A 16,623-nucleotide genomic window follows, 5' to 3' on the forward strand; every position below is an offset into this window, starting at 1 on the left:
TGATTCATCAATCCTACCTGCTTTATCAGTTGGTGATTGTTTGCCTTTGAGAGCCGTAATTGTCTGCCGTGGAACAAATTATCAATTTCCGGAATATCTGAAAGGGCGAACGAGGCCATACGCCTTGCCAATCACTCCTCTTTCAGCCTCTGTTCGAAATCCAGGCATTGCGATCCTTTGCAACGCCAGAATGGCCTATTCGGTTCATCCCCGCGTGCCACGCTGGCTCGAGCGCGTGTCCTGCACGCAAGAGTGACTAGCGTCATCAAGGTTGGAAAGCTTGAAGACGGACACGAGTTAAAAAGGGATTCTGCTCGTAAGTTACTGAGATATGTGTGACTAGCGTTTAAGCAAGTGAGCGTTGCGACATCGACACGTGGTGCATGCTTACGGCGCAGATACCTGGTCGTCCGAAAGGAACAATTCTATATACCTCTTTGGTCCTGCTGCAGAAGTTCGCATCGCCATATAGTCCGATCTAGCATATGCTTCCAATTATCTAGAGCCGTTCGAGAAAAATTTTTCCTCTTCTATGTTACAAATCCGCCCTTCTACACCGTGTTTCCTCCTTCCTTTCTTGGCCGGGCCGTCCCGTCCTACTATCTTGACCGGTGTGTAAAACGCGGCTTCACCCAGGGTTTGCGATCCTTCCCGGCCACGGCCTTCTGCTGGTTCTCATTTTTAAGTTTCTTCGGCATTTTACTATACGCGCGGTTGCCCTGTATCAGAGTTATGCGTTGGCCAGTCTGCGAATAGGAATCTACGCATATCGCCGGCTAATGCCAAGGAACGCTTCCGCGAGCTTTCACGAGCTTTCATACTCTTCGCAACGGCCGATGCGCACTAACGCTGTTCCGTCTCGCGATCTCATTCATGCTCGGGCGTATGTATCTCCTTGCATATAGGCACTCGCTCGTGTTTCGGCGGTGCGGAATGGACCCCGACGGCTTTGCTATAGACGCCGGTCTCACTTGGATAATTTCGGGTCTAGCTCATCGGCGAACTCCTTCTATCGAGTCTCCGCTGACGGGATTCTTATCCTTTACCTACACGTGGGATTCTGCATTATTAACGGACTGTGATCTTCTCGCGGGCGTTTGCCTTTTCCTTGTACAGTAGGTCTTGTGAAAGTCGAGTAGTCTTTCCTAACTACTAAGTGGGTAGGTAGGTCGATTTTCGGAGATATAATCTTCTCTTCATAATCGTGATATACGTATTCATTCATGATCTATCCGGGGACATGTCGAAACACCGATGATGGTATTAATTTGAAGTATAAGACATGTACGTGCATGTGGCTCGGTCTCTTAAAGCGGTAAAGGGAATTCCAAGTGTCAAGCCAAGAATAATGTCTCCTGAATCAGCACCTATCACGATCCCTCTCCACCACCGCCCATCGATCGGAAAGATTTCACGCAGGAAACATAAAAAAGTGGGAGGTATGCGCGTACGTCAGAGTGCAGATGTGGCTTTTGTGTCTCGTCCACCACACACACCTAAACCCCCACGGTTCGAGCCACACAATCTTACATTCCTTCTGCGCGCGTTAGATATGTATGTATGTAGGTAGGTAGGTAGGTAGGTGTGCCCCTGGGAATCTAGATAGGGGAACTGCACGAACGCCCGTTTTGATGCGGAGTAAGCTTGTGGCGCCGCTAGTTGCGTGGACTGCGGAGTGCATTGCTGTAGGTACGTAGGTTGGTTGGTTCGTTGATCTAGGGTTTCAGCCCTTTCTTTGCAGATGTAGGTGCTGGGTAGGTACTGGAGAGGAGGAACGGTTCGTAGGTACTGAGGTAGATAGGTTGGAGGTAGGGTTCGTTATTACCTACGCGGGTAGGTATATCCGGGATGGAGGCTTGTTGGCGTTGTGTGGCTGCGTAGGTGCTTGGTGTTGATAGGTCCTCGGTGTTCGCTTTGGGGTTGTGGCTGTTGTGGTTTTTGGGCGTTGGTGTGATGGTTCTGAAATACGTACTAAGTAGGTAGAATAAAATAGGTAAAAATAAAAACATTGGTTATTAAAGGACGAAAGTCATGGTAAACAGCCTTAGGTAACTATGTTGCTCCGCATTGTCTAGGTACACATGATGCTAATCTCTAGTAGTCGGTTTGTTAAATCATGACGCCCCGTATGATCGATGGTACATAATGCCTTTAAACCACTCACTGGAATCGCCCAAGGTACCTACTAAAAAGTAAGTAGATAAGAATGGTATAAGAGGTGCTAGGATGCAGTTAGCCACTTATTGTGGCATCTATAGTGCTAAGAGCACAACTTGATATATATAGAAGGTAGGTACGAACAGATATTCCAAGCTTAATCTCCTTGCGTTCGGTGAAAAGGGGCAGTCTTCGGAAGGCTCTGACACTTGTAGCAGCTTTATATAATTTTCGGAATTGGGTTTTCCAACTCGAAGTCTAGGCGGACATACTATGTATGAGGGAATTATGAACATCTAGCACAGATTTATACATACCTGATATTCGATAGATACCTACAAATAACCTCATTTTCACCACCATACATACCGTTCTATCTACGACACATCTTCCAATACCTACCATAACAACCGCTAGATCCATTATCTCCAGTAGAGCCGCTTATCCCCCCATGCCTGTCCAGATATTCCCCTACACACCTACCTAATTTACCTTACCTCACCTTAGCCGCCTTGGGCAATTACGGGTCCGAACTAAATCTCGCCTCCCATGGTTCCCATATGTCCGGTCTTGGAGTGTGGTACCTTGCATAAGCAGGTAGCTTCTTCTCGTGCGTGGATATCTATGTACCGAAGCTAGTGATGATGTACTTACTTACAGGTACCGGTAGTTGCTAGGTAGGTGGGTATGTAGGTAGGTAGTTACACCGTGTCGTATAGCCGGCACGGCACGTTGGCGTATGTGGAGTCCCGTGTGTGGCACGTGGTCGGGACGGCTGCGGGCATGAGACGTCGGGACTACGGATACGGACAGCTGGCGGCGGAGGGGTAGATGGGTGTGTGGTACTTGTGTTGCTTCGCGTCGGTTGTTTGCGTGTGTGACTGTTGGTAGGTACGTATGAGCGTGTACACTTCCTCGTACTACGGTGTCTGTGGGGTCAGGGGGTGAATAGTTGGGAGGATGAGGCCTTCATACAATGATAGTTCTTGATCTCGTCGTTGCTCGACTAGATATATGTGGGTATCAAAGTTAAATGTACGTCGGTAGGTTGTCGTACATATGAGGATGTGATGAGTTCTGGTCGTAGGTATAGCTTTAAGGTTACTTACTTACCTATGTTTAGTTCGAATATAAAGGCGTAGGGTTTGTCACGAAGAGATAAGCTCTCGTCCTATTTGAGTCTCGTGAGGCTGCTCGAGGTAATATTAAACCGATGACCGAAGACTAGGGAGTGGATTGGTGTGGGTTTATTGAGGTATGTGGATGAATATCTGCATAATGGCCAATTCGTAAATCCACCCGAGGGAAATAGAGACATGGTGCATTATCGTGGAAAACGAGAAGTTGTATAAATACCCAGAGATCCCATTCCATCCCATACTTCGAGCATGTTCATTCCTCCTATTGATCACGTACAAGTAAACCCTATGTAGGCCTTCTCTTGTTATCTCTAGTATGTCGCACATAAGAACTCGATTTCTCTCAAGTTCTTTTCATACTAGGTAATTATACCTACCTAATTACTTATACCCTTCCCGGATTTCTCCTACCTATTTACAAATACCCCCAAACAAATATCTTCACTAGACCGCCTATCTACCTAAGCCCCTATACCCCCCACCGGACACCGACACGTGCAGTAGGCAAGCGAAAATATGCAGTGCGAGGTCGCCTCCGGGCCGGAGTTCTGGCCTTGCGGACCTAGTACCGCGGCGGAGGTTTGACAGCATTTACACACCTCCTTGCATATACGGAGGCACGGAGACTACGTTGTGACGAGGAGTGAGAATGGGGTTGTTGACAAGCTACTATTCCCTTTCTTCAACTTTGATTTCCTCTCTTGGAATACGCGATCTTCGTGATATCTTGAGAACCTCGTTGCCAATACGCAACAGAATTACTAGGTAGATAGCGGTTTACGGTGATTGGTAGGTATCTTATGAATGACTAGATTAGATAGCAATTGCTATAACCCATGACCTTAATACAGTCATCATCATATCTAAGGTACTTGATTTTTACGTAGTATATTTCTTAACACTGAGGTAGATATACGGGACTACTTACCTATAAACTTAATCCGACATCACGAAGTCTAAGTCACAACTGACAGGTAATTGTCCAGCACAATAGTGCGTTGATACAACATCATATTTTTTCATCTCTACGCCTCTGAGGCATCTTTGATAAAGAGGGGGAGCAATACGTAGTAAACGACAGCTCCGCCAGCCGCGATAAATCGCGATACTAGCAACCGGGTGCCATTTTTAAGAACTTGTCGCTCCCAGATTCGTTCGTATCTCCAAGCCCGAGACGCCGTGCCTATAAATAAAAAAAGATCCAGCCCAGGCCCTCTCCCGCCGCATCGCGAAACGGGTGGTATGAATAAGAATTCGATAACAGTAGTAGGTTTCTCGATTGACCCGACAATAAGGAAGACAGTTGAGAAGATAGAAAAAAAAAAGTCCAGACTAAGGAAGTAAATACTAGAAGTAGTTTTTAAGATAGACGAGTTATATCCCCACCATTTCCGCGTGTTTCCCATATCCTGTCATGATACTAGACGTCACGTTAAATTGAGGCTAGATTAATCTCGTAAGGCATTTTCGTCCCCGAATGGACTGCTGTTCCGTTCTGCGGAGGACTTGCGTTTGCCGTCTACCCCCCGTTGGGACTCCCCTATTACTGCGCTGAGGGAGCTGTTCTTCTGGTGACCCTTAGGTGGATCGGCAAAAGGGCCTTGATCAACGCTCGGCGATTCTTCGATAATCGTCGCCGCAGCTGATTGTCTTTCCTTGCTTGTGTCGAGAAGTTGTACGAGGGGCTCCGGGTTATCAGATTCTACAGCGGTGGATGAGTCCGAAGACTTCGATTTCACGTCAATAGCCTTAGGCCCACTGCCAACACGGACAACCTGAGGTCGCACTGCGGTCGCTGTCGATGCGCTGGCATTCTTAAAGAATGTAGCGCCGATGCTGAAGGCTGGTGACGGGGGCGGTTGGTCGTATTTTCCGTAGTCGACGGCTGGGACGGGCGGCGTTGAACTGCCACTAGTACTACTAGGAGCACGAGATTTAACGCTGACAATAGAGGGCTTGAGGAAATTGCCCTTCTGAGCCGGGAGAGGAGATACGATAGCGTTCTTGCCATATATAGTGGACGCAACGCTGGATCGTGGGGCATATGAAGTTCGTGCCATGGATGAGCGATCGCTGTAGCCGGAAATACCCGAGTAAGTTGAGTCGCGAAGGTCTCCTGGGACGAAGAAGTGTTGCTCATCAAATGGCGAGTTGCTACCCTTGTCGGAGTGCGCAATGGGAATTGGGGGGACGGGAGGAACGAGGAGGGTTGGCGACGTAGGCGTAGCTCGGTTAGTGACGCCAGGGATGTACGCGATTTGGATGATGTTCGAAGCGCGGGTGAGGACGGTAGAGGCGATTGAATGTACTGTATGCGTCGAGGTTCGTTTGGATCTCCTTGAAGCAAAGTCGGCTTCCATACCCTCCTTCGACTGCTCCACGTCGCCTTGCCACCGTTCCGGCTCGTACTGACCCCTCTTGTTCTTGATGCAAAACCTCCAAACCATATACGTAATGATAGCAACGGCTGCTAGACCACCGAATACACCACCTACGATAGCACCAACGTTTGGTCCGCTGCTGACTCTGGCTGTGGAAGTCGTTGCTGTTGGGTCAACTGCACAAAAGGCTCTCGGACACTCAGTGCAGGTCTGGATCGTGAATTGACATGATTCGTTATCGCCGCAAGAGGGGCAGGTTGGCGATGTATTTTCGCAAACCACACATCCATTTTGCCTCTTAGAGAAGGACGATGGAATGTCTTCGTCTAATGATTAGGTGTATTAGATAGAGGTTGGAGGTGGAGAATGATAGTGGAGGAGACTAAACTTACCGATAGAAAAACCGACGAAGCCGGGAATGCCTGCCATGATTATCTGCAGAAGCAAACTCTAGATAATGTACGAAAGGGAACCTGGACAATCGAGATATAGGCAACACCGAATCGTCTGCTCGTCAGGGATCTACAGTATACTCTAACGTCGATGAAGAAGTCGGCTTGGCGGTGAGATCGACCCAAATGCAGATCGGTCTAACTGACTACAGCGCTTCGATTGACGATTGATCCAAGCGCAACGTACAACCAAATAATCGTTCCAACGTTTTCCAGACTTTCCTAGCTTTCCTAGACTTAAGATTTCAAAGAATTACTTGGCGATATCGGGTCGTGGTCTTCGTGAATTGAATGTTGATCGGAGTCGGAGTGGGCGTTAGAAAGGGGCGCGCGATGGCGTTGAGCGGGTACGTGTCGTTTGAAAGAGGCGGGATTGGTTTTTGATTGATTGATTGGGATTGGAATAAACGAGTGACAGAGAGACTAGCTCAAAGAAATGAATTCAAATAAAGTGCAACCTATGTTGCCATCAGAATAACATTTAAAATTGTCCACTTTGATATCGATTCGCAACTTGTGCTTGCGATATTTCTATATTTTGGTGTGATAGAGTAAAGTGGCGAGTGGTAGATGAAGAGAAGGACGACGAGGATGGAATTCAATCCCGCACGACAGAGTGGGCAGAGGGGGGTGGAGGAGTGGAAGAGTGGAAGAGGATAAGGGTAATGTGGAAGGGTGGATGGGTGGAATGAGCACAATGGGGACGGGGATCGAAGCATAAATGGCAAGGTCTACAGGGTCTACAAGGTTTAGTTCGGCTTCATTAATTCATTGATTGGGGGATAGCCCTGGTTTGTCCTAAACTTTCCAGGTTCTTACCTGCCCTGACTTGCCTGACTTCCCTAACTTCCCTAACCTTATGGGCTAACTGGGCGAAACACCCGCAAGGAACAAGAACAAATGGAACAAATTGGTCCCCAAATTACGGGCACAAGGCGGGTACCTAGATACGTACTTACGGAATTGTCGTACGAAATAACAAAACTGCCAAATTAGGCGAAACAAACTGGTCCGGAAAGGTCCCGCTTTCCATTCTGATTGGCTCGCTAGTCGCTGCTAAATAATCTTTTCGCACCCTTCAATGTTCTCAATTGCACCTTTTGTTCAAGGGACATTGGGACAAAGCTTAATATGGTAGGTCGTTAAGGTAATAGGTACAAAAACGCCAGGGGGAAGTATGAAGCATTTCCATATTTTCAAATATTGACGATAAGTATCTATGTACAATATGTACTCGATATATCTACATCTGCATGATGAGCATGTGTATGTAAGTCAAAGATATCAAAGAAAACCAATGGATATTTATATAATACTGAACAAATACAAAATCTAAGGTTCTTACATACCTTTGAATGAGTTCGTGCACGAGCAAGTGGAAGTGCTGTCTAGACCATGGGATCTACAGTCCCACGTAACGGGAGACCGTTCGATTTTATGAATTAGCTTGGCCTTCCTGCACGTGAGGACTTGCGTTATTTCGATCGAACATATGCGTGTGTATGAGCACGTAGTACTACTATGTTAGGTACTCACTCCAAGACCCAAGTCTTGGTGTTGTACGAGCAATATATCTTTAAATGAACTGGCCCCTCTGCCGCGATCTTGTCAAATGGTCTGTTCAATTCCGGAATGGAATGATGTTGCCAGTTCCCTGGGTCGGACAATTAATCTGATCTAGGCGAATCATGGTGCGCGTGCTGTTAGGCTGCAGCCCGATATCATCGTGGCTCTTGCTTCCCGATAGTTTGGGGATTGACTGCCGGGTTTTCCGGGAGAGATGACGGGAAATGAAAGTTATGGGAGCATTATGTATTCTGTACCTGGGCGCTAGTTTTCGACAGCAACCTTAAAACCATAAACTAGAGTGTTTCCCCGGATTGGAAGTAAAGTTAAGTTTGACACGAGTATGATGTTTGTTCTTTCTTTCGTTCTTTCTTTCATTCTTTCATGGGTAGGACATGTCCTACATGAATACCTACCTGCCAGGACCACTTACCGATGAAGAACAGATGACTTTATTATGCCATGCCAACTAATAGACTTCTCCCGAGTCATTTCAAAAGGTCTAGACCATCTGGGCAACACGTGATAAGTAGTAGGCTTATTCAAACCTAAATTGCGATATTGAACAACAACGCCTCAGGGACTCCCTTACATGATCCTTATCTCTAATCCTGACAGTGTCTATTGAGAAAAGTATAATAGTACTGGCTTTTGCATGCGCACAATGCATAGGTATGTACTCAATAGAAAATCCAAACGAATAACTGAAGTTTTAAAACTCAGATACATGAAACTGGTGAGATAATTAAGTTGATGTTTCTATAGATACCTACCTAGCTCAGTTCCGAGTCTCAACCCCTAGGTGTTTATCCCACGCGGTAGTTAATCGCCAGGCTTCCCCAGAAATGAAGTACCAGATCAAAAGTGACTACTGCAAGACGATTCTTACTAGGTAGGTAAGCAAGTATAATTGCTGAAAGCTGCGATGGTTTACTAACAATCCTGATCACGGTGAGGCTGAATATGACATATATAAACACGAAGGAAGGAGTATGTTATCCAATAAAAATAGACCTAATATTTCCATATGACGCTAGAGAGTGACTTCATACAAGTGCCGTGAGAGAAATGGCAACTGGATGTGACTTACCACTTAAAACCGTGCGCTTTCTGCAGGTAGGATGTAACGTTGGTAAGGCTAGAAAAAAGAGAACCTATTACCTGTGTGTACCTAACCGTCTACCTAGGTGTGTAGAAACCAACTACAGCATCAGAACTGAACGGGTATAGCCAGCTCTATATAGAAAAGATCTTATATTTATCTAGGTGCAATGCCTTGGCATAGGACAAGCTTAAAATCCGGTATGAAGCTGATGTGAGATCGCGATAAGCGGTGTTTCGTTGAAAAAGGTTATTGGCAAGAAATTCGAGCACAGCCTCATTGCTCGTATCCACAGGGAGGGTCCGGTCCCACGTAGCAAGGCTTCTAAATCTCCATAGATCCATACTAGATGCCTCCTATTCCCTGATGCTATTTTTATCCTAAACGGACCCTGATTGGACCCAAGACGCAATGTACTTCAAATACCACCCTTCAACTTCACATAACACGAATTCTTCGAAGCAAACTCCCCTCGTAAACAATCATCATAGAAGACAGAAAATCATTAAAATATAAGATGAATCATAGCCACAGATATCAGCATTTCTTATTTTTAACATAAACCTTGCGCGATATAGTATTGTAAATATTGTAAATACCGAGCAATATTGAAGGTTTGTTAGATTCATGCGTCCACGTAAGGTACTGTGGAAATATGGGGCAGTGGTTTCAAGCTAATCCCATAGCTGAGGGCGCCAACCGAACTAATAGCCCCTAAACCGTACAGTAGGGTTACACGGTATAAAGATAGTGAAATTACTGTATGATTATACCCAGTTATGTACGCGTTTGTCGACAATGTCGCATGTAAGGACTAACCACATGAATACTAGGCGTGTATTTCGTATTTTTAAACAATATTAAAATTTCATCTTGCATGCATTAAAAAACATCTTGCTGGGAAAGACAAGCTTTGATATAAGATCGCCTTCGATGTCACGTAAAGAAAGAAGTATCGGTATGTATGTTGGCAGTGGTGATACTCTCGAACTAACTGACAAGCTGGCCCGTCTCATCCCCTCATCCCTGTGCTGACCGTACATAGTTCCCAGCCTATCCCACTGACAAGTTAGAATAGTCAAATGCAGTGCGCCTTGTTGGATTCATGCCATTTGCCAGCTCGCTTTTGTGGCTGAAATCTGGAGAGGTTGGATCCGTCGAAAAAAAAACCTGAACTTGCGAGTCAAAGCTATTCCGCTACTGCATGTCTCTTTTAAACCAGTGTTCTTTCTTTCTAGCAAGTCCTAGCAGTGCACCATCGCCACCACATGCATGCCGTGATTAAAGATAGGATGGAAAATTCAAAGGAAAAAAAAACACCCTTCGTATGCGAAATTCCATCGGAAGGGTGACATCGTTTAGTAGACCACGAGAACTAGATGCATAGTATATTAATGACGTAGGTGGTTGTTTGGTGGTATTCGTGTCTCTCTTGAGCAGGTGACGAATGAGTTGAACGTCTTCTGGTCAGTTGAAAATATGGACTAGACCACAAACAGGAGATTTTCATCCAATGAAACTTAACTTGTCATTGGCACTAAGACCGTTAATAAGGAATGTTAGAGGCTAGAAACATGGAAGTCTAGCATCCCGTCTATCCAGTAAAGCTAAAACTACGACAGCAGTAACGTAACGGCTGAGTCGCCTGTGGTCTATTGCTAAGCCACAATTAGGCCCCCAGGTACCTCACCCGTCAGCTTGCAACGAGTGGGTACTTGTGCGATGCAGTATGGATGTATTTTTTGTATTTTTTATGGGATGTCTCTTTTTCCTGCATATATCCCCTTTTACTTGCTGGTACTTACGCATAGTACTGCATAGTACTGGTTAGCGACCTCTCATAAAACCATATGGGGTGCTTTCCCGACGCTGATCCCGTCCCTACCTGAAAAGCGAAAAAGAAAAACACGAACACCTGCCCTTTCTTCATCTTCCCCTTTAGAAATCTAACCTAACCTTGAACCTAACATACTCATTTCATTGCCTATGTCTTCGAGAAAGCAGGGTGATTGATTCATCAACTTGCTTGATCCCCAGTATTCCCTCATTCCCTCATTTTCATCATTTTATCTAGTAATACCTAGACCTGCCTGAACTTTAGGCTGCATTCGCTATTAATTCTTCGTTCGCCTGTGGGGGAACCTAGATTTCGCGTGGTCCCTGGAAACTTACGTGTCCGTGTACCGACCGGTTACAGAGTCAACGTCAACGCAAGCTTCGACTGAATCAAAAATAAGCACCATCGTTTATCGGACTGTCATTTAGACTTCAGATAACGGCTGGTGTAGCCGACCGTCAAGATGGCATACAACGGTGGACACGACGAGTACAAGCATGGCGGTGATGAGTACAGCGGACACAACCTTCAGGATATGCCCGCTGGCAGCACGGTAAATAAATCTTAACCTTAACTTTAATTAAAACTATAACTATAACCATCACGTCGGGAAAGGGCATGCAGCTAATTAGAAACTTAATTCTATTTAGTACCATCTACCTCCTCATGATCAAGATGAAGATGAATCCCAACGTCATCTCTTAGGCCAAACTCCTGGTCTTCACTACGAACAAGATCGGTTGGGCGCACACAGTCCTCCTGCACGCCCAGTCTCTGCATACAGTCTTTCGGAATCGTATGCTACCAGTGCACCTCCTACTACCCAGTCACCCGCGCCTCAGTATGGTAGCGAGTACGCCGGTGGCTATGGTGGACACCAGCTTGAGGATACTGGCTTCGGATACGGCAGACCCGCATCTACCGTCGACAGTGATGAGAGCTGGCTTCGACGTCAGCAACCTGGTGGTGCCGGCGGTGGTGGTTTGAAGCGTTATGCCACTCGAAAAGTCAAGCTGGTTCAAGGTTCCGTTCTAAGTGCCGATTATCCTGTTCCCAGTGCTATCAAGAACGCCGTCCAGGCCAAATACCGGGATGCCGAGAGCGGCAGCGGTGAGTTTTTGAACATGCGATATACCGCCGCTACCTGCGATCCCAACGACTTCACTCTGAAGAACGGTTACGATCTCCGGCCTCGCATGTATAACAGACACACAGAGCTACTGATTGCTATCACCTACTACAACGAAGATAAGCAACTGTTTGCCCGAACACTTCACGGTGTCATGCAAAACATCCGTGATATCGTCAACTTGAAGAAGTCCACTTTCTGGAACAAGGGCGGTCCCGCCTGGCAGAAGATTGTCGTCTGCTTCGTTTTCGACGGTATTGACAAGGCCGATAAGGAAACCCTGGATGTCTTGGCCACCATCGGTGTCTTCCAGGACGGTGTCGTAAAGAAGGAAGTTAACGGTAAAGAGACCGTTGCCCACGTCTTCGAGTACACCACGCAGTTGTCTGTGACGCCTAACCAGCAGCTCATTCGACCTGTGGATGATAGTCCCCAGACGCTCCCACCCGTCCAGATGATCTTCTGTTTGAAGCAGAAGAACACAAAGAAGATCAACTCTCATCGTTGGCTATTCAACGCTTTCGGCCGAATCCTTAACCCCGAGGTATGCATTCTCCTCGATGCTGGTACCAAGCCGGGATCCAAGTCGCTTCTCGCTCTCTGGGAAGGTTTCTACAACGACAAGGACTTGGGTGGAGCCTGTGGTGAAATTCACGCCATGTTGGGCAAGGGTGGCAAGAAGCTGATGAACCCCCTTGTCGCCGTCCAGAACTTCGAGTACAAGATCTCTAACATTCTGGACAAGCCCCTTGAAAGTTCTTTCGGTTATGTGTCTGTGTTGCCTGGTGCCTTCTCTGCTTACAGATTCCGAGCCATCATGGGACGACCCCTTGAACAGTACTTCCACGGTGACCATACCCTATCGAAGATTCTCGGACCCAAGGGTATCGAGGGTATGAACATTTTCAAGAAGAACATGTTCTTGGCCGAAGATCGTATTTTGTGTTTCGAACTGGTCGCCAAGGCCGGTTCCAAGTGGCATTTGACATATATCAAGGCCGCCAAGGGTGAGACCGATGTGCCCGAAGGAGCTCCCGAATTCATCTCGCAGCGACGTCGTTGGCTCAACGGTTCATTCGCTGCCTCTCTCTACTCTCTGATGCACTTTGGTCGTATGTACAAGTCCGGTCACAACATCATTCGCATGTTCTTCTTCCACGTCCAGCTCATCTACAACATCGCAAACGTCACGTTCACCTGGTTCTCTCTGGCATCGTACTATCTCACAACAACGGTTATCATGGATCTGGTCGGTACTCCTCAAGCTGCAAGTTCTACCACTGCGGAACGGCATGGTTGGCCCTTTGGCGATACTGCTACCCCGATCATCAACATTATTCTCGAGTATGCGTATATTGCCTTCTTAATTCTACAGTTCGTCCTCGCTCTGGGTAATCGTCCGAAAGGTTCTAAGTGGTCTTACATCGCTTCGTTCGGTATCTTCGGTTTTATTCAGCTCTACGTCCTTGTTCTATCTGGTTATCTCGTCGTCAACGCCTTCCAGCCGCAGAATTTACCTCAAGGAGAAAGTGCTGGTGATGCCCTCAAGGATATGTTCACTGGTCAATCTGAAGTAGCTATCATCATATTGGCATTGCTCGCGACATTCGGTTTGTACTATATTGCATCGTTCATGTACCTGGATCCGTGGCACATGTTCCACTCCTTCCCGGCCTATATGATTCTCATGTCGACGTACATCAACATCCTCATGGTTTACGCTTTCAACAATTGGCACGATGTTTCATGGGGTACCAAGGGTTCAGACAAAGCCGAAGCACTGCCTGCTGCTCAGATCGTGAAAGACGAAAAGGGCGAAGCTGCCATCGAAGAAATCGACAAGCCCCAGGAGGATATCGACAGCCAATTCGAGCAGACCGTCAAGCGAGCTTTGGCTCCTTTCAAGCCCGAGGAGGAATCGGAGTCCAAGGACCTCGAGGATTCCTACAAGTCTTTCAGAACTTCGCTGGTCATTTCGTGGTTATTCTCGAACTGCGCTCTTATTGTTGGCGTTACCAGCGACAAGCTATCGACATTCGGTATCGGGGTAAGTTTATTCTACCTATAGACATTAATAATATGAGAACATAATACTAACTAGAATATTTAGGGCACTACATCTGACAGAACGGCACAGTTCTTCAAGTTCCTGCTTATCTGTACTGCCATCCTCTCCCTAGTTCGTTTCATCGGCTGCTGCTGGTTCTTGGGACGAACGGGTATCATGTGCTGCTTCGCCAGACGGTGATCGTCATGCGTCGGAGTGGGTTGGCATGGTTATCTACCTAAACGGCAACAACGTAAACGTAGTTGGGTTTCTACTAAGAAATTATTATACCCCCTGAAATGTGTGTACAAACGTGGGAGCCCATATCCAGGACCTGGCGTCGAACAGTTGCTTGTTTCTAAGCTGGATAGATGGGATGAAGAGGGACTCGGATTTGCAAAGATACTAAGGGAAGGGGAAACCAGAAAAGTTGCGCGCAGCCTATCTGCTGCGCCAAATGGTCCGTTAGATCGTGTGGCATTGTCTTTGGCGTCGTTGATTTCTCCTTTTATATACTCCTAATGTGCCTAAACTGAACTGAATAATCAGGACACTTGATATGAAATGGATTCTGTTAAATTTCAACGTTTGATTATTGCGACATTTGTACAATGTATGCGGATGTGATTGATTCATGTAGGGTTTGAATTCGTGAGGTATAACGCACTTTTTGGTTGAATGCAGTACCATCCCCATTTATAGCGGTTGCTTCAAAGCTACCCCGCCATGATTGTAGGGGTCGTGTCCAGAAGCTACAAGCCCTGGAGCTTACCCCACGTCGCAAGGAATCCCAACCCTAAACTTCGCATTAACGCGAACTCTAACCTTCGCTTTAAGCTTTCCCGCCAAGCGCAGACCTCTCTCTTAAATTTATTTATAGAATTGTAATACCCGGAATACACGAACTCAACGACACGTCTTCCTCTCCACCGAGTTCCACCGAGTCCGACATGGAGTCTTCCGAAACGATACAAACCCGGCATCGCAAAGAACAGCGGGAGCTACAAGCGCGAATCACGAACAAGAAAAAGAACGCGACGAAGAAGACACGGAAGGGCGTCAACGACGAGTGCGCCGAACTCGAACGCCAGTTGAAGCAGAAACACGAACAGGAGCTTGCGGCTCTAGACGGGAACGCAGCGATAGACGATGACCCCGACCACCAAGACAGCGAAGCACAAAATCAAGACGAACAAGCCACCACCACCACGAACCCCACCGACACAATCTCCCAAAAGCTAAAAGAAGTCCGCTTCGACGAGCCCCCCGAACCTAAACCCGAGAATACCAGCGCAGGGCAAGAACAAGGCGGCAAAAAGCGCAACCGGCAGAAAGAACGTCTAGCCCGCCGCGCCGCAGAACAGGAAGCCGCGGCCGCGGCGGCAGAGGCGGAAGCGGCGAATATGACGGACCACCGGAAAGTGGAGAAGACGTACCTGCTGAAGGAGTTCAAGACGCATGGGCTTGTGGAGAGGGAGATACGGCCGGATGGGCATTGTTTGTTTTCGGCTGTTGCGGATCAGTTGGAAAGTCGGGGGATACCGTTAGGTGCTGAGGGAGAGGGCAGGGGTGAGCTGCCGTATAAGGTTGTGAGGCGGAAGGCAACGGAGTACATGGAGGCTCACGCGGATGATTTCGCGCCGTTTTTGGAGGAGCCGTTGGCGGGGTATGTGAGGAAGATGAGGGATACGGCGGAGTGGGGCGGACAGTTGGAGTTGACGGCGCTGGCGAATGCGTATGCAGTCGAGATCAAGGTTTTGCAGGATGGGAGGACGGAGACGATTGAGCCTAGTACTGGGAAGAAGGCGGATGGGGATGGGGAGAGGAGGATTTGGTTGGCGTATTATCGCCATGGGTATGGGCTTGGGGAACATTATAATTCTTTACGGAAGGCTGGATAGGGATGGCGAAGAAAGAATATCGAAGGCATAGCACATGAGGACTTAAAGACCGGCTCGACTACTCGGTTAAGTGGCTTCGCGGGAATATGGCTCCTGTTAGCCAGTTCCGCTAGAGGACTATGGGTAATCGTCTTGGGATAGGTTATGCGTGCCACATGGTGAACTCGTTGGCCGCTTCATACATCTACCCAAGTACTCCATTCCTCCTGGTACACACGCAAATTAACAAGAAGTAAAATACAAAAGCTCTCCAGTCCACTACCCCATGCGACCGCGATAGATACACAGATTAAGGAGCTAGAGCACTCTTCCAAGATGCTCCTCCGTGCTTAAGAATTTAAAAATTTCGGAACTCCTAGTTGACACTGGAAAGTCGGAAAGGATAAATGATTGACCCTTGGGATAGTAACATCTAAAACTCCTTTACTTAAAATTATCCATGGATGGATGGATGGTAGAATAGGTGGCAGCGATTCGATTGGGTGTGTTGTACACGTTAACCCTAATGATTAAATCATCGTGCTGAGCCGCCCAACCACCTAAGCAGTCATTTACTTCTCAGCAGGCTACTCCGAAGAATTATTGAGTCGGCACATATTATATATTCGCCATACAATGAGAGACAGAGCAGTTCCCTAAATGCTACTTGGCTTACCTCACTATATGATCATTTATATAAAAGTCGTTACCAAGTCACTATATATAACACACCATTAGTGCTGCACCTAGTTATCGTGGCCATATAATATTTCCGTCTAGGTGTGACTGTGACGTAAAATTCAGCTTTTTAGAGGTCAATAATCCCGTGTCCAAGAAATGACTATTAATGATTAAGATAGAGGCCCCGATCCGTTGCAGAGGATCATGGCGAGTATTACCTATTTACTCGTGAAGAAAGGTATTGATGCTTAT

At 47.0% G+C, this 16,623-nt stretch overlaps 3 protein-coding genes across 3 annotated transcripts; 2 read left to right on the forward strand and 1 right to left on the reverse strand.

Annotated features, from left to right (window-relative positions):
• Window positions 1–4,168: 4,168 nt before the first annotated feature.
• GGS22DRAFT_135101 (uncharacterized protein) lies at window positions 4,169–6,346 on the reverse strand. The gene is made up of 2 exons (XM_047958562.1): window positions 6,070–6,346; window positions 4,169–6,003 (listed from the first exon to the last, which is right to left on the reverse strand). The coding sequence occupies exons 1-2, from the start codon at window positions 6,104–6,106 to the stop codon at window positions 4,745–4,747; spliced, it is 1,296 nt and encodes a 431-aa protein (XP_047819671.1). The 5' UTR covers window positions 6,107–6,346; the 3' UTR covers window positions 4,169–4,744.
• A 4,264-nt stretch (window positions 6,347–10,610) lies between these two features.
• Window positions 10,611–14,460, forward strand: GGS22DRAFT_162116 (glycosyltransferase family 2 protein). Its single transcript, XM_047961176.1, has 3 exons — window positions 10,611–11,187; window positions 11,285–13,810; window positions 13,874–14,460. Exons 1-3 carry the CDS (start codon window positions 11,098–11,100, stop codon window positions 14,009–14,011), a joined length of 2,754 nt encoding a protein of 917 aa, XP_047819672.1. The 5' UTR covers window positions 10,611–11,097; the 3' UTR covers window positions 14,012–14,460.
• GGS22DRAFT_162117 (cysteine proteinase) lies at window positions 14,461–16,302 on the forward strand. The gene has a single exon (XM_047961177.1). It carries the CDS (start codon window positions 14,761–14,763, stop codon window positions 15,709–15,711), a length of 951 nt encoding a protein of 316 aa, XP_047819673.1. The 5' UTR covers window positions 14,461–14,760; the 3' UTR covers window positions 15,712–16,302.
• The last annotated feature ends 321 nt before the right edge of the window (window positions 16,303–16,623 follow it).

The sequence above is a fragment of the Annulohypoxylon maeteangense genome (genome assembly GCF_022496945.1).
Source record: "Annulohypoxylon maeteangense strain CBS 123835 unplaced genomic scaffold GGS22scaffold_7, whole genome shotgun sequence".
Lineage (NCBI taxonomy): Eukaryota > Fungi > Ascomycota > Sordariomycetes > Xylariales > Hypoxylaceae > Annulohypoxylon > Annulohypoxylon maeteangense.

Bases quoted from the DNA above. Each gene is read 5' to 3' on its own strand.
- GGS22DRAFT_162117 (XM_047961177.1), top strand. From the start codon at position 14,761: ATGGAGTCTTCCGAAACGATACAAACCCGGCATCGCAAAGAACAGCGG.
- GGS22DRAFT_162116 (XM_047961176.1), top strand. From the start codon at position 11,098: ATGGCATACAACGGTGGACACGACGAGTACAAGCATGGCGGTGATGAG. The intron at 11,188-11,284 runs GTAAATAAATCT...AATTCTATTTAG, and splicing joins ATATGCCCGCTGGCAGCACG to TACCATCTACCTCCTCATGA. The intron at 13,811-13,873 runs GTAAGTTTATTC...TAGAATATTTAG, and splicing joins TATCGACATTCGGTATCGGG to GGCACTACATCTGACAGAAC.
- GGS22DRAFT_135101 (XM_047958562.1), bottom strand. From the start codon at position 6,106: ATGGCAGGCATTCCCGGCTTCGTCGGTTTTTCTATCG. The intron at 6,004-6,069 runs GTAAGTTTAGTC...CCTAATCATTAG, and splicing joins CTTCGTCGGTTTTTCTATCG to ACGAAGACATTCCATCGTCC.